Below are 26,322 nucleotides of genomic sequence, written 5' to 3' on the forward strand. Positions count from 1 at the left end.
CAAGATTACTGTCTTTTAACCTAAAACTGTTATGCAACTCAGCGACACATTAGGTGTGCATCAAACCCTATTAGAATGCTAATTTTAACATTTACTGGGGAACACAACATCGAAATGTTAGATAACCAAGCCTTTAGAGCAGCTCTGTTTTTCTTTTCCTTTTGCAGACGGTCATCACAGCAGTGATCCGTGGAGCTCCTCCAGTGGCATGAATCAGCCTGGTTATGGCGGGATGTTGGGCAATTCTTCTCATATTCCACAATCCAGTAGCTATTGCAGTCTTCATCCCCACGACCGCTTGGTAAGACCCCATTTCAGCATCCAAAGAACTAAAGGTTTGTGCAGCGCTATATAAAGAAGGTTGCGTACCTATCAACCGATCCTGCGGATGTTCTCTTGTGGTTTCTAGTTTCTTAGTCAGAGAGCCAGCATGGTGTTAGTGGTTGGACAATGATCTGGGAGACCCAGGTTTGAATCCCCACTGCCATGGAAGCTTGCTGGGTGACCTTGGGCCAGTCACATGCTCTCAGCCTGACACATGAACACACATGAACACACATGAACACACATGAACACACATGAACACATGAAGCTGCCTTCTACTGAATCAGACCCTTGGTCCATCAAAGTCAGTATTGTCTACTCAGACCGGCGACAGCTCTCCAGGGTCTCAGGCAGAGGTCTTTCACATCACCTACTTGCCTGGTCCCTTTAACTGGAGATGCTGGAGATTGAACCTGGGACCTTCTGACTCACAGGGTTGTTATCAGGATAAAGCGGAGGAGAGGAGAATGATGTAAGCCGCTTTGGGTCCCCATTGGGGAGAAAGCAGGGTATAAATAATAAAGTAAATAAGTTAATAGTGATGGAATCAAAGGAAACTGTGCAATGTTGAACAGCTACAGCTAAGGAAAGACATAGTTTTGAAGATTGCAAAAAGCAGATAGAGATCTATTTGTAGTGTGAGTGGGAAAAGCAGGAGTGGAAGACTTATGGGAAACTTTAAAAAAACACTCCAAATCCATGCCTTTTTAATGGTAACGAGTTAGAAAAAAAGTTAACAGACTGAAACTCAATCCGGACCAAATAGAGGGGACATTAGTGTGGTCTTCTTCATACCAGAATGGTGGGGTGTCATCCGTTACGGTCTGAGTAGCTATCCCCCAATAGATCCTAGTCACAGCTTGGGGGTGATTTAGATTGGGCTCTCTCTGTGGAACTCCAAATAGCACCTGTGGCCCAAAGCACCTTTGAGCAGCGGTAGTTTCTGTGATCTCCACTGGAAAGAAAGGACCCAGCTGTGGTGATCCATACCTCCATCCTATCAAGTCTTGATTACTTCAGTGAGCTGTGTGTGGGGGCTGCCTTGAATACCTCTTAGAAACTTAAGCTGGCCTCCTACACTGTGGTGAACGTGTTGACATACACGGGCGTCCAGTTTATTTCCAACTGCAATTAATAAAGCTGGTGATAGATAGATAGATAAATAGAGAGACAAACAGACACAGACAGACAGACAGACAGAATCATAGAGTTGGAAGGTACACCAGGGTCATCTAGTCCAACCCCCTGCACAATGCAGGAAATTAACAACTACCTCTTCCCCACATCCCCAGTGACCCCAACCCTCCCCCCTACCATGCAGGATCCCACGATCAAAGCACTCCCGACAGATGGCCATCCAGCCTCTGCTTAAAGACCTCCAAAGACAGGGACTCCACCACCCTCCGAGGCAGTGCATCCCACCATTGAACATCCCTCACCGTCAGGAAGTTCTTCCTAATGTTTAGGTGGAATCACTTTTCTATTAGTTTAAATCCATTACTCCGTGTCCTAGTCTCTGAAGCAACAGAGAACAAGGTAGTTCCCTCATCAACATGACATCCCTTCAGATATTTAAACATGGCTATCATGTCTCCCCTCAACCTTCTCTTCCCAAACTAAACAAACCCAACTCCCTAAGTCTCTCCTCATAGGGCATAGATTCCAGACCTTTGACCATTCTGGTCACCCTCCTCTGGACACGCTCCAACTTGTCAACATCCTTCTTAAATTGTGGAGCCCAAAACTGGACACAGTATTCCAAGTGAGGTTTGACCAATGCAGAATACAGTGGTAGTATTACTCCCCTTGCTCTAGACACAATACTCCTATTGATGCAGCCCAGAATGGCATTGGCCTTCTTAGCCGCCATATCACACTGTTGACTCATGTTCAGTTTGTGGTCCACTAAGACTCCCACATCTCTTTCACATGTACTGTTGTCAAGCCAACTCTCTCCCATTCTGTACCTGTGCCTTATGTTGTTTCTGTCTAGGTGAAGAACCTTACGCTTCTCCCTATTGAAATCCATTGTATTACTTATGGCCCAGCTCTCCTGTCTATCAAGGTCTTTCTGAACTCTGACCCTATCCTCCGGGGTATTAACTACCCCTCCTAACTTGGTGTCATATGCAAATTTGATTAGCATGCTCTCTATCCCATCAACAAGTCATTTATAAAAATATTAAATAGTACCGGTCCCAGGTCAGACCCCTGTGGTACCCCACTGGTCACTCCTCTCCAGGATGAAGTTGTGCCATTAATGAGCACCCTTTGGGTTCGGTTGGTCAACCAGTTACCAATCCACCTAACAGTAGCAGTGTCCAGCCCACATTTTACTAGCTTTGTTTCAAGAAGTTAATGGGGGACTTTATCAAAGGCTTTACTGAAATCAAGGTACACTACATCTAAGGCATTCCCTTCATCTACCAGACTTGTCACTCTTTCAAAAAAGATATGAGATTAGTTTGGCATGTCCTGTTTTTGAGAAACCCATGTTGACTGTCAGTTATCACGGCATTTCTTTCTAAGTGCTTACAGACCGTCTGTTTAATTATCTGCTCTAGTATTTTACCTGGTATTGATGTCAGGCTGACTTGGCAATAATTGTTTGGGATTTCTTTTTTCCCCTTTTTAAAGATGGGGACCACATTTGACCTCCTCCAGTCTGCTGGAACTTCTCCTGTTCTCCATGAATTCTCAAAGATTATTGCCAGTGGTTCTGAAATCACTTCAGCCAGTTCTTTTAACACCCTTGGATGCAGTTAGTCCTACCCTAGATAGATAGGTAGGTAGGTAGGTAGGTAGGTAGGTAGGTAGGTAGGTAGGTAGATAGATAGATAGATAGATAGATAGATAGATAGATAGATAGATAGATAGATAATTTATTGACAGCCCTTAGCCAGATAAACCAGAAACATGGAATAATAAAGCTAGTGTTAATTTTTACAGTTTTATATGGTCTTGATCCAGGGTATCTGAGTTGGGTGTATCCTCCGTGTGAGGAAACCCTGTGTGAACTTGCCTACCCTCTGAATTTTCACCACAGCCTTCCTCTTTGTGTGTCAATAGGCTTTGAAGGCAAGTGAGAAGCAGAGGTGGTTTGCCATTGCCTTCCTCTGCAGAGTCTTCCTTGGCAGCCCCCCCCCCCCTCCAAGTACCGATCCTACTTATCTTCCAAGATCTGATGAGATCGGGCCATACCATGCCGCCTTCCCTCCCCACAAGAGGCTTGTATGTGTGTTTTGCTGTCAAGTCACAGCTGACTTATGGCGACCTCATAAGGTTTTCAAGGCAAGAGACATTCAGAGGTGGTTTGTCACTGCCTCCACCTCATGCCTCTGGTATTCCTTGGAGGTCTCCCATCCAAATACTTGCTAGGGTCAAGCCAAGGGACTTAGGGAAGTGTATGTTGATCTACCTGCTTCCTTTGTAGTCACAAAACAATCTTGTGAGATAGGTTAGGTGGAAAGAGTGACCGCCCCATGTTGACCCAATGAGCTTTCATGGTGAAGTAAGCATTTGAATTCAGGTCTCTGTCCCATATTTTGACCACTTATGCTCTAGTCACTGAGCATTTACACTGATGTTTTCATCTGATGCTTTTCACATTACTAATACATTTCTAGTTTAAATTATTTTCATTTAACTAATGTTTATGGTTTTTATAGAAAAGAGTAGGAGTCCCGTAGCATCTTAAAGACTAACAAAATTTCTGGCAGGGTGTGAGCTTTCGTGAGCCACATCTCACTTCTTCAGATACAGGTAGAATGTATGTAGAATGTACATTCTAGCTGTATCTGAAGAAGTGAGCTGTGGGTCACGAAAGCTCATACCCTATCAGAAATTTTGTTAGTCTTTAAGGTGCTACTGGACTCCTGCTTTTTACTACTACTAGTGACAGACAAACATGGCTACCCATCATGATCTATCTCCATGGTTTTTATATTTACTGTTGTAAGCTGCTTTGTACACTCTGGAAAAGCAGGCTAGAGAGGTTTTTTTTCCCCTGGGGCTTTTTAAAATAAAAGCATGGGCATTTTCTGAATGATGTAAATGTATGTTTACCTCCATATCAAACCTAAACTTATTTGACTGCTTGAAACAAAATAAAATGCAGCATTTGCGACTTAAGTTAGTGTACACAGTTATACTGTTTGGCATCTTTGTGAAATTTAACAGTACAGATGCTTTCGTTTTCTGCAAGCAGAATTGTCAATATACTCAATGTTAGAGGGAGAGCTGTAAGCGGCTGCCCCCTGAACAACGTGAGCTCATATGTCTTCGTTTTTACCATCTGGAGGGGGTGGGGAGTTGTGAACAGAAAACAATTGTTTTAGTAATAAAAAGAAAGTGCATTATTTAGACAGAAACAGTCCCATACAGTCACAACAGCAGAATATTCAGATATTGAATTTACAGCACTGAAAACATTCAGCTCTTCAGTAGTTTACTGTCATCATACGCATCCTAACATAATAATTATGGGTGAAATGAGCCACTTTTAAACAATGAAAATATCATTGAAAATATGCTGTATGTGTCCACAAGCATACACAGGGACTGTAGTCATCTACATTTTGAGGGCTGTTTAGCTTGGAAAGAAGGCAGTTAAGGGGAGACACGATAGATGATAAAATGATGAATAGTACGGAGAGAGTGGACAGGGAGAAGCTTTTCTTCCTCTCTCATAATACTAGAACCTGGAGTCATCTGCTGAAGTTGGAGGGTGAGAGATTCAAAACAGATAAAAGGAAGTATTTCTTCACCCAACACATAGTTAACTTGTGGAGCTCCCTGCCTCAGGATTTGGTGATGGCTGCCAACTTGGAAGGCTTTAAGAGGGGAGTGGACATGTTCATGGAGGAGAGGGCTATCCATCGCTACTAGTCAAAATTAATAGTCATGATGCATGCCTATTCTCTCCATTATCTGAGGAGCATGCCTATTATGCCAGGTGCTGTGGATCACAGGCAGGACAATGCTGCTGCAGTTATCTTGTTTGTGGGCTTCCTAGAGGCACCTGGTTGGCCACTGTGTGAACAGACTGCTGGACTTGATGGACCTTGGTCTGATCCAGCAGGGCTTTTCTTATCTTCTTATGACTGCTTCCCCAAACTTCCATTTTCTCCCCTATTTAAAACCTAATGGAGGGAAGTCTCAGAGACAGGATATCCCCCCCCCCCATCTGCCAGGTTTTCTCTCCTTACCCCTTCACATCTCTTGGTGCAGAGAGCACAGAACTAAGCCTTACTCTTGAAGACTGACATTCCAAACCTGTCATGACTTATGCTACACCCTTGTTTCAGAGGCATATACAGCCACAAAATATATGTAGATTAGTATGTCAGGAGCCCCGTGGCGCAGAGTGGTCAGCTGCAGTGCTGCAGTCAAAAGCTCTGCTCAGGACCTGAATTCAATCCCGATGGAAGTCAGTTTCAGGTAGGTGGTTCAAGGTTGACTCAGCTTTCCATCCTTCCGAACTCGGTAAAGTGTGGTGACGGGAAGGCAATGGCAAACCACCCTGTAAACATAGTCTACCTAGTAAACACTGTGATGTGACATCACCCCATGGGTCAGGAATGATCCGGTGCTTCCACCACCTTTACCTTGTCATACCTGTTTCTGAAGCAGGAAGATCTACCCTGTATGTTTTTTATGCTTGGAAAGATACTGAAATATGATGGTCATTCAAAAACCACCTGGATCCAACAGTTGTTCATTCTTTGTAACCTGAAAAGGTCTCTCGCCTTGGTTTTCTCTTGCAGAGCTACCCATCACACTCCTCAGCAGACATCAATTCCAGTCTTCCTCCAATGTCCACTTTCCACCGTAGTGGCACGACCCATTACAACACTTCTTCCTGTACCCCACCTGCAAACGGAACAGACACCATCATGGGTGAGTTGAATGGGGCGAGGGGTTTTGGGAGCAAAAACACACTACCTCTGTTTGCCATCTCCACAATTCCACGTTTTTAACTTTTCTATGAGGGGGAAAAAATGGGCTTCAGCAGAATTTATTTTGAAACTTGAAAGATACAAGTCTTTATTTTCAAATTAGTATCACTAACTGTGAAAGCTGATAGGAGGAAAGTAGATACCTTTGAAATGTGGTGTTGGAGGAGAGAGTTCTGGATACCGTGGACTGCCAAAGAAACAAAACAGTGGGTTATAGATCAAATCATGCCTGAACTGACCCTAGAAGTTAAAATGACTCAACTGAGGCGATCGTATTTTGGTCACATTATGAGAAGATAAGAGTCTTTAGAAAAGACAGTCATTCTGGGAAAAGTTGAGGGCAGCAGGAAAAGAAGACCCAACAAGAGATGGATTGACTCATAAAGGAAGCCACAGCCCTCAATTTGCAAGATCTGAGCAAGGCTGTCAAAGATAGGACATTTTGGAGGACTTTGATTCATAGGGTCGCCATGAGTCGGAAGCGACTTGACAAAACTTAACACGGGCCAAAAGAAAACCTTATTTTTTCAGAAATTTTTTGAGTGAAACAGAGTGACTGCTTAAATCAGGGGCCCCCAATGTGGCACCAATGGGTGCTGTGGCGCCCGCTGATGCCTTTCCTGGCGCTCACCAAACGTATTTAGAAAGTGGATGGGGCCAGATGGGGCTTTTGCCCAGCAGGGCTTTTGGTTGGCAATCTGATTGGCTTTGGCAGCAGCTGCCCCCACAGCACAAGGATCTTACTGCATGACTGCTCTACGTATGCAGGAAAATATTTTTAAACAATATGCTCATTTTAAAAATGCATGCTATTAATCAGAGCTTCTGCCTGCTGTGTTGAAGAGCTCTTGTTAGAGTTATGCATGACCTCACGCCCTGATATTTTGTGGTTGACCGCACCTTTTCTGGCAGTCATTTTGTAGCTGCACCCACCACCCATTTTCAGAATTCTAAAGGTGCCTGCAGGCTGAAAAAGGTTGGACATTCCTGGCTTAAACTCATCGCCAATAGGAAATGCCAGTCAATTTCAGTAGAACTAGAATCTCACCTGTACATATTGCTAACCCAATAATTGTTTTTATTCTCCTTTTTTCTTTCTTTCTGAAAAAGATCACTTGCTGTATTAACAGAGCAATCCACAAAGGGGGGGACGAATGCGCTTAGGAGCCAGCGTGACCCCTGCGCCAGCGTTAGTGCCACTTGTGCTGGGTAAACTGGCACTAACGCTGGCGCAGGGCCATTTATGCTGGCGCCAGGATACGGCACAGCAGCTCCATGCTTGGGTGCCAGAGCATCTGCAGCATATCTCCACCGCAAGGGCTCGCACCAGCACCAAAGGGGGCGTTCCTGGGGGCAGGATTGACTTTAGTCAGCTCCCTAAGCCTTTTCACCCCGGGAATGCCCCCTTTTGCAAGCACAAAATTGCGCCTACAAAAATGGGGTAGTCCCGTGAAACTCTATAGAGCAGTTTCAAGGGGCTTGGGGGGTTATTTTATTATACCTACTGCACCACTGCAAGCCACTCAGGAGGTGGTGCAGCTGTGCCATCCCCGGGTGCTTCTTAACTACCCTTGCTTAGGATTGTTCTGCCCATGACTTATATGCTGCCATCTTAAGTTTACTGAAACATGCAAACACAGAAGGCTGTCTTATCCTGAGTTAGATCACTGACCGTTCAGGGTTAGTGTTTTCTGCTCTGACTGGCAGTGCCTCTGAATGGTCTAAGACAGAGATTTTTCACATCACCTACTACCTGATTCTTTAAAAAAAACACCTGGTGATACTGAGGAGTGAACTTGGAACCTTCTGTGTACATGCTCCGCCACTGAGCCAATGGGATTTCTCTCTGCAGGAAAAGTACTTGCACAAACTGCGCCTGTGTCCCAAAGTGAACGTAATGCACGAGTCCCGAGCAATAGAAATTTTCCAAGTAGATCGTAGGAGGATATTAACTCAAAGTGATGCTTTAAGACTGGGCAAAATATTACTCGTGTTTTCAAATGTTCAAATCTATGTGGAATTTAAGCAGCCACTTACAGGATAGATTTAATGCAGCATATGCTAAAGATTACTCCAGAATATCGGCTTCATTCATGTATTAATCCTGCTTTCTACTCTTGACTTTAAATGTCATGTTTGAATGACATGATGCATGGCAGTATGTGGCTTTTTAGTGGAAACACGATGTGTGCTTTCCCTCGAGGCCCTGGTTTTACTGTGATTTTATTATTAGAACAGTCATATAATACTGCACTTAATTTTTTTTTACAAGCATGTTAAGCTTCCAGTGCACAGGGATGATAAACTGTCATATGGCACAGAAGGGACATGAATTTTTATCCTGCTGTGTCAGTGTATCTTATCTTAGGAAGGCGGGATATATCAAATATCAAATTGGCCCAAGTTTTCTGTCTGTGTCTTAATATCTTACAATACGGAGACCTGTCTAGGAAGATATGTGTACATTCTGAATCATGGGATTTTTCTGAGCTTCTTTACTGTATGTTACCCTTAAATCTGATACAACTGGAATCTGTGGCAGGATTCCAGTAGCATTGTTTAATCTGTCAGGTTTTTTATCTGCCTGTTAAGGCTGTGCCTATTGGGTTTACCGAATCAAAAATAAAACCAAAAAGGCCTTTTTGGCTTCTTTTGGGTTTAATTTCGGCCAAGTATTAAAACTGTGAATCAAGCCTAAACCGGATAGCCAATCGCCAAAAAACCCAAATAGGTATTGGGTTTTTTCGGCTTCGGCTTTCCCAGGCTTTTCCCTATGGGAGTTTTTTATGAGCTCGGGGGAGGGGAGGTTTCAAGGTAGAGTCACCAAATTTTCAAGGTAGCTTTAAGGGACTCTCATTGCATGAACCCTGAAGTTTGGTGAAATTTAGGACAGGGGGTCCAATTTTATGGGTCCCCGAAGGGGTCGCCCCCACTCTCCATAGGAAAGCATTGTAAAGTTACATAAATAGGATCATAGAATCATAGAGTTGGAATGACCACCATGGTCATCTAGTCCAACCCCCTGCACAATGCAGGAAATTCACAACTACCTCCCCACACACACACACACACACAGTGACCCCTACTCCATGCCCAGAAGATGGCCAAGATGCCCTCCCTCTCATGAACTGCCCAAGGTCATAGAATTAGCATTGCTGACAGATGACCATCTAACCTCTTCTTAAAAACCTCCAAGGGAGGAGAGCTTACCACCTCCTGAGGAAGCCTGTTCCACTGAGGAACCATTCTAACTGTATGGCCCCTTCCAACTCTATGATGCAAGTCTTTTTGGATAACTCATCGGCCCTAGACCCTTTTCAGTGTGGCGACCCCCACCTGAGTGTAGACAAAGGCCAAGCCTCTCTGTTGCTCTTATTATATTCATCTGCAGCCTTTGATTCAGTAAATCATGCCATCTTGTTGAGGCGCCTGGAGGCAGAAGTAGGTGTCAGAGGATGTGTGTTGAACTGGTTCAAATCACTCCTCATGGATCGGACTCAAAGGGTTGCTGTTGGAAACCAGTTGACATGGTTGGAAACTGGTTGACATGGTGGCAGGATCTATCTTGTGGAGATCCACAGGGCACAGTTCTATTCTCCATGCTTTTCAATCTCTACATAAAGCCCTTAGGACAAATAATTTGTAGCTTTGGGGTTGGTTGTCCATTGTGTGAGACAGGATGCTGGACTAGATGGACCACTGGTCTAATCCAGCAGAGTTCTTTTATAGCTTTGGTTGGTTTTTTTTTTATTGCTTAGATGCTTGGTTGTAGTTTTGCAACATTTTGATTGTTAATATTAATATGCCGATAGTAGTTTTAGCATTGAATTGTTTTATTGTGGGTTGTGGTTGTGATTAGCCACTTTGGGAACCTTTTGTGGGTTGAGAAGTAGGAAATATATTCTTTAAATAAATAAATCATTCAGGATTACATAATCAGGAGTTGGCAGCAGATTTGAATCCCCAAATGTCTTAGTTCCCATTGAGCACCAAGATTAAGTTGGGCCAATCTGGCGCCAATATGATCACATGGAAAGTTGAGTGGGAAGGCTTTTTCTAAGTAGCATCCCAAGTGGTCGGCTTGCTTAAGTTGCTTAAGCCATTTGAGGCTATCTTTTGTCCAGGCAAAGGTACTTCTTATTTATGTCAGCTGCCTGCTTGAGAAACACTATATTGAGGAACAATGGTGCCTTAGGTTTGGAGGAAATTTGCTTAATGGCCTTCTGGATCCACTCAGCAGTAGGCAGTAGACTTCCAAGATTTTTTGTGGAGGATTCAGGTAACCAGTCAGGGGCTGTGGCTCAGTGGTAGAGCATCTGCTTGGCATGCAGAAGGTCCCAGGTTCAATCCCCGGCATCTCCAGTTAAAGGGACTAGGCAAGTAGGTGACCTCTGCCTGAGACCCTGGAAAGCCGCTGTCGGTCTGAGTAGACAATACTGACTTTGATGGACCAAGGATCTGATTCAGTATAAGGCAGCTTGATGTGTTCATGTGTCTGCTATGTAGAAGCTAATGGAGAAAAAGACATGGTAGCAAGAGCCAATTGTCTGTAGCATCAGGCGATGTAGAGAGGTGAACTGCATATCTCTTCAACCTAGCAGTATCTCATGGTTGTGTAGTGAATTTCATGCTGCTGTGTGGCCAACTGCTACAGATGTCCGAAATAGCACATATCTGCCATCACTGTGCGGTAAATTTATAGCAGGGTTATAGGCCAGGATGGTCTAGATATGGTCATCTGAATGTACTGTAAAAATATTTGTATTTAGATTGTTCCTGGTTTCAGCTTGCTTGAAAGGCAGCATGGTGAGGTTGAGGAGTTGGGTTAGGATCTGGGAAACCCGAGTTCATCCCACTTTGCCATGGGTGACCTTGGGCCAGTCACACTCTCTCAGCCTCACCTACCTCACAGGGTTGTTAGGATAAGATGGAGGAGGGGAGAACAATGTAAGCCACTTTGAACTCAATAGAGGAAGAGTGCAATAAAAATACACTAAGCAAACAAAGCAGCCCAGTGACGCAGAGTGGTAAGCTGCAGTACTGCAGTCCAAGCTCTGCTCACGACCCAAGTTTGATCTAGGGCTGTTGAAAAAAAAAATCGGTAAAATTTGGATTCGGCAAAATTCGGCCTGTTTTTATTCAGGAAATGCCGACGTCCGAACTCCCCCGCTTTGGGTCTGTGCAATTCGGCATGAGATCCGGAGTTTGGGGAAAAATTCGGCCGAATAAAGCCATTAAAAACACAATCGCGCCTTTCTGCGGCTCCGGGGGGGCATTTTTGGGGGTAGAGGTCCCAAACTTTCAGCGTAGCTTGAGGGGACCCTTCTTGCAAGAACCCCCAAGTTTTGTGAAGATTGGGTCGGGGGGCTGAGATATGGGCCTCGAAAGGGGTCCCCCCTCCTTAATGTGCATCTCTGACAACGGGGGTTTTCAATTAGCAGAGCTTGCCGCCTACTCCCGAAGCTCCCAGCCCTGACAAACAGCTGAGCTGGGGGGGAGCAAGGGCAGGGCAGGTGCGAAGAAGTTTGCAAACCATGCAAAGCAACACGTTTGCAACCATGCAAACCAAGCAAAGCAACATGTTTGCAACCATGCACGTGACGCCTGGGAGTTTGCAAACCATGGAAAGGGACAGAGGCATGCTAGCTATGCATAAGGAGCAGGAGGGGGTGGAATTTCCTCTTTTGCATGGGATTCGGGACCAGGCAAATGCATTCTTTAAGTCACAATTTGAAAACCATTTTTGAGCAAGCATCAAAATAGACCTAACCAATCTTATGAATGAGGGAAAACCTGAGGACACACAACTGAAGCCCCCCTTCCTCAAACCAGGGAGAGAGAGACTCGAGGGGGCACCCCCTTCAGGCAGAATGGGCGAAAGCCTCTTTGGCTTTTCTCCACCCACAGAAACTGCTCCCTTCCCACACACACACAGACTCTGCTTCCCCCCCCCCACACACACACAGGAGAAAAATTATAGAGAAAAGCCCCAAAATGGGTTTTACTGTGGATGTCTTCTGTTCCATCTTCTTCGCACGTGCCCCGCCCTTGCTCCCCGCAGCTCAGCTGTTTGTCGGGGCTGGGAGCTTTGGCCGTGGGAGGTAAGCTCTGCTAATTGCAAACCCCCATTGTCAGAGATGCACATTGAGGGTGAGGGGGACCCCTTCCTGGCCCCATATTTCACCCCCCCTGATCCAATCTTTACAAAACTTGGGGGTTATTGCAAGAAGGGTCCTCTGAAGCTATGCTGAAAGTTTGGGGGCTCTACCCCCAAAAATGCACCCCCTGCAGACATGGAATGGCTCGAATGTGCACACGCACCTCCCCCCAAGGGGGATCTCTCTCACATACAAACAGATACTCTCTCTTTTTCTCCCCGGGTCGCACAGCAGCTGGGCTCATGCACTCAATAGCGACTGATTGGCCAGAAGAAGACCCAGCTTGGCCACCGATTGGCCGCGGGAGAATGCTGCTTACTAACTGACGGTTATGCTGCTGTTCCGAACCCTGAATTTGCCGAATTTATTTGCCAAACACCCTGAACTCACCAAATTTGGCTCCCCGTTTCCCAGCCCTTTTTGAGTTCGGTTCCATCCGAACTAAAAACCGCCGAATTGGGGGAAATTCGGCTGTTTTTCGGTTTGGGACGAACCGAATCGACAGCCCTAGTTTGATCCCAACGGAAGTCAGTTTCAGGAAGACGGCTGAAGGATGACTCAGCCTTCCATCCTTCTGAGATCGGTAAAATGAGTACCCAGCTTGCTGGAGGTAAAGTGTAGATGACTGGGGAAGGCAATGGCAAACCACCCCGTAAAACACAGTCTGCCTAGGAAACATCGGGATGTGGCGTCACCCCATGGGCAGTAATGACCTGGTGCTTGCACAGGGAACTGACTACCTTTACATTTTAAATGAACAAATATGCTAAACATTTAGATGTACGAATTCCAGCCTATGAAAAGAAACATTGTGCATGTATATTTATGTGTGCATTGAATCTTCAGAGATTCAGTATGATCAAGTAGCAGGCTGGAAACTTCATCATTGTAAGCCTACTTCAGCAACCTAGAAAAACAGCTGAGAGAAAAAAATTCAGTCCATCTATCTCCTTGACCTCCTTTTCCTGAACTCATGCCAGCATTGACTCTTAATTTACTAGAATCCATTTCTGTCTTCATTTCATGGGTTTTTTCCACAAAAGAAGCTCAGTGCGGTAGTAAATGAAAAATTAGTAATTCAGCAAGGTATTCATAGTATCCACTCAGTTTCATACTCCAGAACCTCTCATCGGTCTGCCAAGTGCCTTTAAATATTATCTTATCCCTGCACTTCTTAAGAGCATGCTCTACTTATTTAGAAAAGCTACAGTAATTTAAGGTTACATAAAGAAATAGTCCTAAACCCTCACCTAGAGATATAGATGAGAATGGGAAAGAAATGTCATTTGAGTGGGCAATTTATGTGTTCTTACTGGATATGAGATCTTTGTTTTCAAAGAAACAAATGTCTAGTTCTCATGGTTATAGGGGGAAACTTGATGACAATATATTCTAGATGCAAAGTGTTCAGAAGAGTTTTCTTCTCTTGAAAAGGACAGATTTGTCATGGTTTTCATCAACTCTCATTAATTAAAAATTTTTCAAGAGGTAGGTCTAGGTTTAAGATGTTATTTTTTTAATTTGAGGTTTATTTATTTACTTCATTTACATCCTGCCTTTCTGCCTAATGGCAACCCAAAATGGCTTACGTTGTTCTCCTGTCCTCCATTTTACCTTCACAGTAGCCCTGTGAGGTAAGTTAAGCTGAGAGTATATGACTGGCCCATGGTCACCTAGCAAGCTTCCATATTGGATTGGGGATTCATACCTGAGTCTCCCAGATCCCAGTCCAACTAAAAGTAACAATTAAGGTTAATAATTACAGATATAAATATCAAAGGATATTGTAACTACTGTGGTCAGTTATCTGTAGCCAGAATATGGAGATGGGTGTTTTGAGTCTTTTGGAGCCAAACAAGGTGTCCATTCAATGAAAATGAAGAAGAAGAGGAAGAGGAGTTGTTGTTGTTTTTATATTCCAACCTTCTCTACCACTTAAGGGATAATCAAACCAGCTTACAATCACCTTCCCTTTCCCTCCCCACAACAGACACCCTGTGAGGCAGGTGGGGCTGAGAGAGCTCTAAGAGAACTGTGAATAGCCCAAAGTCACCCAGCTGGCTTCATGTGTAGGAGTGGGGAAACAAACCCAGTTCACCAGATTAGCCTCTGCTGCTCATGTGGAGGAGCGGGAAATCAAACCCAGTTCTCCAGATCAGAGTCCACCACTCCAAACCACCACTCTTAACCACTACACTACACTGACTGTAAGCCTGTTTGATTCTTCCTTAAGTGGTAGAGACAGTCGGCATATAAAAACCGGGGGGTTGGACTAGATGACCCTGGTGTTCCCTTCCAACTCTATGACTCCTGTGCCTGCCATTGGGGAGTCTGCGCACACAGGATCCCATAAGATGTCAGTACTTATTCTAGGAAGAGTCATTACCCATCTGCGCTGAGATGTCAGCACAAAACAGTCCCCTCTAAACCCATGGTAATAATTTTTATATGTTTCTTTGGCTCCAATAACATTGTGCAACTGTGGGAAGCTGCATTAAGAATGAAGGTCAATCGTTGACTCCCTAGAGCTTTGGGAAGTTACTTGGAACTTTACTTTCCCATCAGTGAATTTTATGACAACTCCAGTTCAATTTGAAATGTCCTGTTTCTTTTATTCTCCATACGCAGAACATAGCCTCAGTAGTCCTTTATCCCAACCATTTTAGATAAAATTCAATGAAATTTCGTTGTGGATATTGTATAAAAATGGCATACAAAGGAATAAAAAATGCCATGGAAGAAACAAAAATATTACATAAATATTACATTAAAATATTACACTTATTACATAGGTAGAATGAATTTTATTTTTGGAATTTTCCACCACAGGGGTATCAAACATATGGCCTGGGGGCCAGATCCGGCCCCTTGAGAGCTCTTATCTGGCCCTCAAGCCATCCAAGGCAGCCATCCCCACCCAGGTCCTGATCTGGGCTGGCGAGGCATGGCCCAGCCCCTCCAAGTGACATTTATGTCATATCCAGCCCTCATAACATATGAGTTTGACACCCCTGTTCTACCACTTAGCTATTTCCCATCTTTTCAACTATCCTTGAGTGTCTTACCAAGCAGATCCAGTGTTTACTTCTGATCTCTTCACAGGGGAATATGGGGGAAACTGTCAGGAAAATAAATGTGGCAAATTCTTCTTGTCTCTTCCCTCTCTGCTCCTTCATGGCCTGCTTGACAAAGTGTCTGAGAAAGAAAAAAAGCTCAAACTCTTGAAGCCAACACTATATAGCTTTGGTCTGAATGTGTAATTTCCGTGCACATACATCTAGAAATTAAAGATGAAAGAGGGAAAACCCTTAAATCTCTTGTTGCAGGGAATGACTGAATGGGAAATTTTGTGATTTTTTTGCAATGTCCTTTTCAGTAGTGCACGTCTTGTGACGAGGGATAGGAGAAGGGAATCACCAAAGGTCCACTCTAGTGTTTCCCCAGGGACAGTCTTGGAGAGTTGATGAGAAATGAGGTCCAAATAGCCCCCTTAGAGAAATAAATTGTACCTGTGTCTTTCTGTATTCATACACACTCACACAGACATAACTTGGGTGTTTGAAATACGTTTGGGGTCTTCTTTGGCGAACAAAATTAAGACTAATCAAATGTAATGAGGGAACTAGCTTGTTCTCTGTTACTCCAGAGACTAGGACACGGAGTAATGGATTTAAACTAATAGAAAAGCGATTCCACCTAAACATTAGGAAGAACTTTCTGACGGTGAGGGCTGGAATGTACTGCCTCGGAGGGTGGTGGAGTCCCCGTCTTTAGAGGTCTTTAAGCAGAGGCTAGATGACCATCTGTCAGGAGTGCTTTGATTGTGGGATCCTGCATGGCGGGGGGAGGGTTGGGATCATTGGGGATGTGGGGGAAGGTAGTTGTTAATTTCCTGCATTGTGCAGGGGTTTGGACTAGATAACCCTGGTGGTCCCTTCCAACTTTATGATTCTATGATTAGTGCAGTTAGCATTAAAATGCAATCGAATTATGGATACCTGGACCAGGAACCGAAAACTGAATTGTTTACCTGCCTTTCTTTATATCCAATGTTTTGTTTTTCAGCAAACAGAGGAAGCGGAACTGCTGGAAGTTCGCAGACAGGCGATGCGCTGGGGAAAGCACTTGCATCTGTAAGGAAATCTTTGCTTTAGGGATCACTTTTGTTACATGAACTTGAGTCAGAATCAGTTACCAAATATTTAAGCAGATTTATTGCAACATAAGCATGGTTATACGGTAAAAGAAGTTCTCTGGAAAATGCTCATAATTTGGGGGTGAATTGTTGGTTTGGGGCCATGCCTTTCAAATTTTCCATTCTCCTGACTACTTCCAAAACAAATGGGATCTTGCATCATATTATTCCATAGCAGAATTAGTTCTGCGGATCTTCTGGATACTGTTTCTCTTGTTCCATTTGAAACACAGGCTAGATTCTTAAATGTCTGCATCTGTGGCAAGTGAGGGCACATCTGCAGTACAGGCATAAACCCATCTAATAACCAGTTTCTGTGCTATTTCTTCATCCAAGAAACACTGGCCATTTGAGAGTGTGGCGGGCATTCTCCGAGAGAACCCTGTCTCCTGCTGCAGAACTGTGGTCCCAAGGTTCCTTGGAGGAAGTCATGACAGTTTTTAGAGTAGGCCTACCCTTCAAGTTGGAGCTGTAACGTGTGTTCATCACAGAGACATTTGGGCTGTGTCCAGAACTTCGCAAAACAAATCCTGTCTGCAAGCCCAAGGCCATCTGTGATTTTAAAATCACAGCAACCCAGAGAAAAGGGTTCATTGAGACAGGGTTTGGCTTTCAATTCTGTGTTTTCCTTCTTGTCCTCAAGGGTTCTTTAGATGTTACCCTCGTCCTGCACAAGCTGCTTTTCAGCAAACATCTTCTCCATGTCTGGGATAATTTTGAATAGACTCACCCATATGGTTGGGGTCTGATCATGACGGTCTTTCCTATGGCTTTGGCACCCTACGCGGTCTGTTTGGGTGCTGATTCTATGTTTGTGGTCTGAGTAATCAGTTTCCACCTACATGGTTGGGCCATTTAAGCATTATCCCATCTACATCACAGCTGCTTATGGAAAAGAAGGGTCCATGCAGCTTGGGTAACCTCCAAAGATCCCCTTCAACTATTTCTTTGCAGTGGTTGGTATTTAAAAGTCAGCATTTATGCCAAATTGCCATGCAGCGGTTATCAGTTTCCTGTCCCAAACCCAATACTTTCATTTATCTGTTTTCCTTGCCTTAGGATGGCTAACAAGTATTTTATTTAAAGCCCTGAGGCAAATTGGAGTGCGTGCTGACCTTTTAAAGAAGAACCACTGTAAATTTATTTTCTGGGCAGAGTGGGTTCCACTGAGTTCTCATGAGAATGTGTGTGATAGAAACACAAAAATTAGCTCAATTCCCATACAGTGTATACAGTACAAAATCTGTTTTAAGTGGTGCCCTGAGGCATTGACTAACAGGGGAGATGATCAGGCGGTAAATTAATTTAATTGCCTATGTGGGATTCTAAAGAACGGCTCTTACAGTCAGCATAAGCAGTAGCTTATATGAGTTCCCAGCATGCTTCCCATTATATGATAATTGTTTGATGTGATAAGAGTCAGTGATCTGTGAGGTTAAACATGTGCTAACTGATAACAGCAGTTTCACCTGGCCAGGATACTGAGTGGTATGAATTTGACCTATGCAGGCAGAACCTATGCTTAGAAACCGCATGGTACCTGACCTTGCCTTCTCATAGTAACTGACATATTATTTAGAGCTTGTTGGTAAACACCAGAGCGCTGGGTTTTCATACCCCTTTTTCTAAAGTTCTTAACTCTGTGGTAGTTATCAAAGGAGTCGAACTTGAAATAGAATAATTCCCTGAAATTTCCCCCCACTAGGGTTGCCAACCTCCAGGTACTAGCTGGAGATCTCCTGCTATTACAACTGATCTTCAGCCAGTAGAGATCAGCTCATCTGGAGAAAATGGTCACTTTGGCAATTGGACTCTATGGCATTGAAGTCCCTCCCCTCCCCAAACCCCTCCCTCCACAGGCTCCGCCCCAAAACCTCCCCTCTGGTAGCGAAGAGGGACCTGGCAACCCTACCCCCCACAATACTCCCACCACAATACAGTTCATAAGAATGATTAAGATTATGAAAATAAGAAAAAAAAAGTATTCACATTAGCCAAGTCCCACCATGACAGCTATCTGTTGCTTCAGAATGACTTTGTCATGCTGTTTTGGCTATTTATAGCTTGTGTTCTGAGGTAATATTTACGAGGAAACAGAGTTTTTAGTCTTCCCTAACAAACAGATGTGCCATAGCTCTGTCTGCATCCATACGTGAATGGCTTTAGATTAATTCTTTATCATCTTTTAAAGATCTACTCTCCAGACCACACCAACAACAGCTTTTCATCAAATCCTTCAACTCCCGTTGGTTCTCCCCCTTCTCTCTCAGGTATTGTGGTTAAAATTCTATTTTACTCAGCATTTCAACATTACAAAAAGTAGGAGATGCTTAAATATACTCCTACTCTACAGGGTATCCCACCAGAACCAGTATCAGACTGCTGTCATTTTTTAAAAGGCTGAAATTTGTACTCATTTAGATAAATGGAAATGCATTTGAAGCCATTTTGTCCTTGTTTCATGAATCCTACTTTTTCTAGCTATCTTCATTATGCTAGCGATTCGCATCAGTTTATTGCAAGAAAATAAGAAGAGCCTTGACATGGTCATGTGAATTGTACCTAATGATTTTAACAGGGCAAATGTTCTCACATTGAGATTGCTAGCGACATCTAGCATAAATAAGCTTTCTAAGAGAGCAAAAGAGGAAGAGAAAGAGAGGTTGGGCCGAAGAGTACCAGACCTTACCAAGCTTACTGAGTCAGGTGTGAATTCTTTCAGTCTTATCAGTTCATTCATCACCCACTTTTTCTTCCGGTTAGTCTGTTCTAAATGGTTTATCAGCCAGGCAAAATATAGCCTGACTTGAGGAAGCAAACTATTCCCTAATAAGCTTGCTCAAGCCTACCCAGTTCTTCTAAGAAAAACATGAGTTTGACAGCTAAGAACTTTGGTGATGAAGAAACCTAATCATCCTTAGGATTAGGATCATTCCATACATTGATGTTTGTCACATAGTAACATGTAATAGTTGAGCTGTACAGTAGAGAGAGAGATATATACCTTTTCTATGAAGGAAAAGCCAGTCAAGTAATAATGTTCTCCCTAGGTTTACCTTTAAAAATTATTTTGCAAGAAAGATATAGCTATGGCAAACCATGCACAGATGATACTGGAAGTGTTTGTTATTTTCCCAGACAAGAACGGTTGTATGTGTTCTGCAGACAGGACCTAATAAGAGTTATTGGGATTAGCAGTGAATCATAACTTCCTTGACATCACCTTGCCAATGCAAAATTGCCACCAAAACTCCCTGCGCTTCTGTTTATATATTTTATTTTGCTCCTCCTCCAAGGAATTCAGCTCAGCATGTATGGTTCTCCTGTCCCTCATGTTATCCTCATCTCAATCTTACAAGATAGCTGAGGCCAAAAAAGAGTAACTGATCCAAGGTCACCCAGATTAATTTAACATGGTCTTTGCTTTTACCTATATTCTAAAGGTTCTTTATTTATTTATTTGTTAATTTTATACCCAGCCCTCAATTCCGGGCCAAAGCAACTGCATGGTAGAAAGCCTACAAGGGGGTGGTGACATTACAAATATCCAGATTATTCATACTCGTAGGCACAATCCGCAAAGAAGAGTTTCCAAAACAACATTTGATCCCTGTGTGTTCAGTGTGACTTCATTAGAAAACTGATACATTATACCATTAAATCTTTTGTGTTTAACCTTTTTACAAGGAGTTTTTTTTAAGGATGGGTTGCACACAGATTAAAAAAAAAACCCGATCCTTTTTAATCTTAGCTTTTCTGTAGTACTTTTTTTTTTATATAGCAAATGACCTCAAACTATGAAAATGTGAATTGGCACAGTTCACCAGGAACCTTTTCTTCAGTTGGGCCATGAAAATGAGTCAGATTTAAGGTAGTAATACTTAACATAGTAATAAGTAATTAACCAATACTTAATTGAATTAAGAATTACTTAAATTAAGTGTTGCTTAATTACATTGCTTAAGTGATACTTAATTTACAATAGTGATACTCAAGATGGTAATACTTAATTAAAATTTATCTAACTTGTAGGTTCGATGAATTACTGGCACAGTTCAGATGTAGCGCCACACTATGGCTTGAAGGTTTACATGAATGCGCCTTGAAGATCATCAAGCTGGCTCACATGATCCAGTCCTCTCACCCTCTTGCACTTGGCAAGACAATGCATTACTTCAACTTTTGCAGCAAACCATGGTTTGCTTTTGTATCCAATCATGAAATGTAGATTGCAGAGAAAGCACTAACCATAGTTTGCTGTAGAAGTAGTTGTTAGGAGCAGTGAACTCTAATATGGAGAACCAGGTTTGATTCCCCACTCCTCCACATCCTCCATATGAGCGGTGGACTCTAATCTGGCGGACCGGGTTGGTTTCCCCACTCCTACTCATGAAGTCAGCTGGGTGACCTTGGGCCAGTCAAAGTTCTCTCCGAACTCTCTCAGCCCCACCTACCTCACAAGGTGTCTGTTGTGGGGGGAGGAAGGGAAGGAGGTTGTAAGCCAGTTTGATTCTCCTTAACAGGTAGAGAAAATTGGCATATAAAAACCAACTCTTCTTCTTCTTCAACTTTGCCATGCAAAAGAAAAGGAAGGATGGGCAGCAAGGATTGTGAGACCAAGGCTGAAACACCTTCAAGGCTCCATGTCGTAGCAAACCAGTGTTTACCGTTACATCTGAACTATGCCAGTGATATTATCACTAAGCACTGATTATCTCTTCTCTTGTGGCTATAATTATGACATGTTTAGCAGTTTCCTCAGAACTTGCCTAAAAAGTTATGTTTCTTCAGTCAGTGATATATCTCTTTCTCATGAAGATAGTTTCAGAGGGTAGCCATGTTGGTCTGCAGTAGAGCAACTGGATTCAAGTCCAGTAGCACCATAGAGGCCAACAAGAACTTCAGGGTATAAGCTTTCAAGAGTCAAAGCCAGCATGGTGTAGTGGTTAAGAGCAGTGGTTTGGAGCCACGGACTCTGATCTGGAAACTGAGTTTGAGTCCTCACTCCTCCACATGAGCGGCAGAGGGTAATCTGGTGAGCTGGATTTGTTTCACCACTCCTACACATGAAGCCAGCTGGGTTACCTTGGGCTAGTCACAGTTCTTTTAGAGCTCTCTCAGCCCCACCTACCTCACAGGGTGTCAGTTGTGGGGAGAGGGAGGGAATGTGATTGTAAGCCGGTTTTATTCTTCCTTAAGTGGTAGAGAAAGTCAACATATAAAAGTCAACTCTTCTTCTTCATCATCATCATCATCAAAGCTCATACCCTGAAAATCTTGTTGGTCCCAAAATGCTACTGGATTCGAATTCAGCTGCCCCATCTCATGTAACTGTTATTAGGGACAACTGCTAGAGAGTTGGAGCCTTCTATGTTAGCAACTGTTCTTGGAGACCCACGTGGTCGGTATTAATGATGGCAATATTAATGTGTGTTTGTGTGTGTAAAATAAATGTATGTTTCGGAAGTTCTCTGTAAAGCCGCTCTACGTCTATCTCGGAAATGGCATTTACATGTCTTCAATGCTATCCAAAATGTTTGAAAAGGCCTTTTGTTTGCATAGTTCCAATGGTAACTCCCATTTTACTATTAGCAGGCACAGCTGTTTGGTCTAGAAATGGAGGGCAAGCATCATCATCTCCCAATTATGAAGGTCCCTTACACTCTTTGGTATGTTTTTGACTGGTGACCTCCTCAATGTCAATATTTACTTGCTATCTACTTTTTCCTTTGTCACGCAGGTTTTATTTTTGTTCAAGGTTACAACATTCTTAGGGTTTTAAAAAAAATACTATGGGGACCCACCCATGAGATATTTGTAGGTAGAATTTTCCATACGATCTAACTAATAGTAACCATTAATGCATTTAAATGTACCACCCAAAAAAGTGGAGAATTAGATACAAAACACTGTATTTGGAAATCAAATTAGGAAGTCATAAAGAACAAGTTAATGTTAAATAGAACATAATGCATTGCTTGTTAGGATAGTGCTGGTTCAAGACAGTGATATCAGTGACTACAATAACTGGAAATTTAAAAAGATTGTGGTATGTTGATTGAAAAGGAAGGATGATGTGAGAAGCTATCCAAAAGCACATTATGGGAAAATTGCCACAAAACCCTCGTGATTTTCTGGGAGGTATGAAATCATCTCAGAAACTTACTTTTGGTGCTCCATGAAAGAAAGGAAAGAATAAAAGAATCTCAACAGAAGCAAACACAAAATTTCTGAGAACTCTAAGAATGACCACAAAGTGCTGAATCATGCAAAGCTTGCAGTCAGCTTCAGTAAGATTTTTGCTTGACTCAAGAATATTTATGAACTGCAGCACAAAGCCAGTTACAGATGTGATTCCACTATCACGAGGCAGTGTCTGATAATTATTACACTGTTACAAGCATGAATAGAATCAGTGGTTATTTACTTCATTAGCTCAGGATGCATTCTCACTTTCTATCACTTTGTTTTGGGTTTTGGGTTTTCTGGAAGCTTTTTGCTAAAGGTCAGTGATACAATGGACTTTAAGAGAGAGAAACATGGTGACTACGGCATGGGTAGCTTCAATTTTTATTGAACTCCTTCACCTTCATATGTCCAGCAAGCCTAAAAAAGTTGCGATAAGTCTAAAAAATGTAGAAAAGAGCAGTAGCACCTTAAAGGCTAACAATACCCTGCCAGAAATTTTGTTAGTCTAAAAAATGTGGCTGTCAGGGCTCGTGGTGGTGACTAACGCAGCAGTCTCACCACAAGGTGGTCGCCAGACTTATGTCACAGTAAGGTGGAAGTGGTGCAAATATTAGATCTCAGGAATTTCTTTTAGCTTTTTTATGTTGGACAGGAGTGTGGACGTGACCTCTTCTCCACAGAGGTCATGGAAGAATCAGGGACCTCCAGAGCTTTTTCTGCCTTGTCAGATGACTTGGAAGCTTTATAAGTGGGTGAGAAACAAAGAAAGAAGCAATGGCCTTTTATGCAGGGACATTTCCCCGCAATCACTCCCACCGACTGCTTCAGGGCTTCCTTTTGATTATGCATGCCATTTCTGTCCGTCAGAGGTCACCTCGTTCTTCCAGCATGTTTTGCCCATGTTTTCCAGACGCTGTTTTATCCAGAATCTGGAAAATGTGGGCAAAAGCGCAGGGGGAGGAAGACGACCTCTGATGGGCGAAAAATGCGTGCGTAATCAAAAGGAAGTCCCAAAGCAGTTGGTGGAGGAGACCATAGGGAAATGTCCCTGCACAAAAGGCCATTGAACTAGTAGTACCTAAGGGTGCTTTGAACATGTTTTCTTGAAGATTAGTCCATCAATCTGTGCCATATGGCAAAAGACTTTTGAAAGTTAGGTGAGTTTGAAAGGATGAAGAAGTCAGAAACACTTCCAAGCTCCAGGACACTTGTAAGAATGTTTGCACTAGATTCTTTGACCTCCGCCAGCAAAGTGTTCGAAGTGAGTATGTGAATACCAGCCTGTTCCCTTTAACTGCAATAAAGATAATCTGATTCACCTTCTAAATATTCTTGGGGAATTGTACAAGGAAAGATGGCTGACTCCAGCTAGGCAGAGGAAGCATTTTTTTCATCCTTTATTTTCATCGCCGTGTCCATTTTTATTCCTTTTTGATATGAGGTAGCTCAGTGGAGCAGACATGACATTTCTTCTCAACCAATACCACTGCCCTTTCTCACTTCAAACAGTGGGAAAATACAGTGGTAAGTAGAAGAGTATTTGAGGATTTGTTTGTTCTGCAGGCAAGGCCAGATTACACAATTTATCACAGGGGTGTGTGTTTTCTATGTAATGCTAGATGTGTGGCTCTTAGGGCTTGTTTATGAGAAGTAAACCTGTTTTACTTGAGTTTAAAGGTGTTTGGGTACATGTTCTGCAGGGAACAAGACAATAACTGTGGGAAGGAATAGTGGTCTAAGATCTTCTTAGTCTTTTCCAATTACTGGAAATAATGGCTCAACAAAGCTTGCTGAAGGCCTCTGCACAACCTACTGTTGCTGTCCCTTGACTTTAATAGGGACTACTTGGGTGTAAATAACACGTGTTTACCTATCTTTTAAAAATTCATGGCAACTAGGTATTTCTAAGTGATGCAAAATGCTTGAAAACCAGAGGGCTGTACTGTAGTGGCTATATTCATGAGGAGTCAATGGACCTGTTTTGCCCATGAAAATGAAGCTGTCTTCTTATGAACAGAATTTCCTTGCATTCCTTTGAGGGAATCATGTTGTTGGTTCTGTTTTCTGCCAGGGGGGTGGGGGTGAAAACAAAACAAATTGAACAGTGTTCAAAATGTAAATACAAATTAAGGCATTCCTCACCTGTGCTCAGCATTACCACCACCACCACCCCCCTCCCGCTCCTCACTTCAAGTTAGCAGCACAAAAAGAGCGCAATACCTAATCCCTGTGAGTTTTGTCTCAAGCGTCCACGGCTTTCATGTTTGCTGATGCTTCCCTCGATTTGTTTTTCGTAAACAAACAGCAAAGCCGGATTGAAGACCGCTTGGAACGACTGGATGACGCTATTCATGTTCTTCGGAACCATGCAGTGGGGCCTTCGACGGCCATGCCTGGTAGTCATGGCGACATGCATGGATTAATAGGGCCCTCTCATAACGGAGCCATGGGAGGTCTTGGATCAGGATACGGAACAGGCCTTCTTTCAGCCAATAGGCATTCGCTAATGGTAAGCTATAAAGATTAAACTCTGCTCTTTATCTTTTTTTAAAAAAAGTTACAAGAGTAAACTAATTAGAATTTGTGAACTTTGTCTCCCCCCTCCCCCAGCTTTTTAAATTGGGACACATTTAATCAAACTTTTTATTTATTTATTTATGGCAGGAGTAGATTTATACTATTCGTAAATTAAGTTTCTTTTATAACAACCTCCCTTCTACTGGAAAAAAAATGTAATTACTTCTCTGAGTTTTATGAACACAGATATTGCTTTTACGTCATCTGTAAGTGTGACTGTAGGACCAACGTTCTGTGAATGGTTTCTGTTTGTGTTCTATATGCAGAGCAGGTAAGAGCAGCTACACTCGTGAATCAACCTTCACAGGAGTCCTTTGGCTGATAAATCGCTAGGGTAACATTTAAGGGGTGCCATTCTGTGTTCACACTATGGGGCATGCGCTTCTTCTTTTTTAATAATTTTTTTAATTATTTTTTATTGTACATATTCAATTCATACACATCACACCCTCCTAAAACTCCATATCCACAACAAGGTCCTCGTCAAATAACAAACCGAGCAGACCTAATACATTCTATATCAGCTAGTTCTATTCTTATTAGTCTGGACACACACTATATTCTTTACTAAAGCAAGTACGTAAACATTTATTGTCTAACTAACATTTAATCTAGATTATTCAGTCAATCAATCTTTATTGAAAACAGTCATAGACCAGCACAGCTCTTCACAATCTAGATTATTTATCTTATTTGTAATTATGTTAACTTAAAACATTAATACTCTTAGGTAAGACTAATAGTCAATATTTCTGAACTACCATTAAAACCAAATACTTTTCCATATCAAATCTGCTATCTACTATTATATCTATACATAGTAACTTATATGATCATCAAACTCTCTAATGGTAATTAAAATATGAATGAATATATCTATATATATATGTATCTATATCTATTGTTTTTTATTGTTGTTAGT

General features: G+C 42.7%; 1 protein-coding gene across 15 annotated transcripts in view; it reads left to right on the forward strand.

Moving 5' to 3' along the window:
- TCF4 (transcription factor 4) overlaps positions 1-26,322 on the forward strand; it is a 426,474-nt gene that overhangs the window by 359,394 nt on the left and 40,758 nt on the right. For 10 of the 15 annotated variants that reach the window (XM_056849214.1, XM_056849212.1, XM_056849209.1 and 7 more), the window contains 6 exons: positions 168-301; positions 6,090-6,222; positions 16,505-16,572; positions 18,826-18,904; positions 22,227-22,303; positions 25,129-25,332. In XM_056849214.1, coding sequence (XP_056705192.1) covers positions 168-301; positions 6,090-6,222; positions 16,505-16,572; positions 18,826-18,904; positions 22,227-22,303; positions 25,129-25,332 — 695 coding nt within the window. The remainder of the gene's footprint in view (positions 1-167; positions 302-6,089; positions 6,223-16,504; positions 16,573-18,825; positions 18,905-22,226; positions 22,304-25,128; positions 25,333-26,322) is intronic. The other 5 variants (XM_056849208.1, XM_056849211.1, XM_056849222.1 and 2 more) reach the window with 2 other exon arrangements.

This window comes from Euleptes europaea, chromosome 4, assembly GCF_029931775.1.
Source record: "Euleptes europaea isolate rEulEur1 chromosome 4, rEulEur1.hap1, whole genome shotgun sequence".
Taxonomy (NCBI): domain Eukaryota; kingdom Metazoa; phylum Chordata; class Lepidosauria; order Squamata; family Sphaerodactylidae; genus Euleptes; species Euleptes europaea.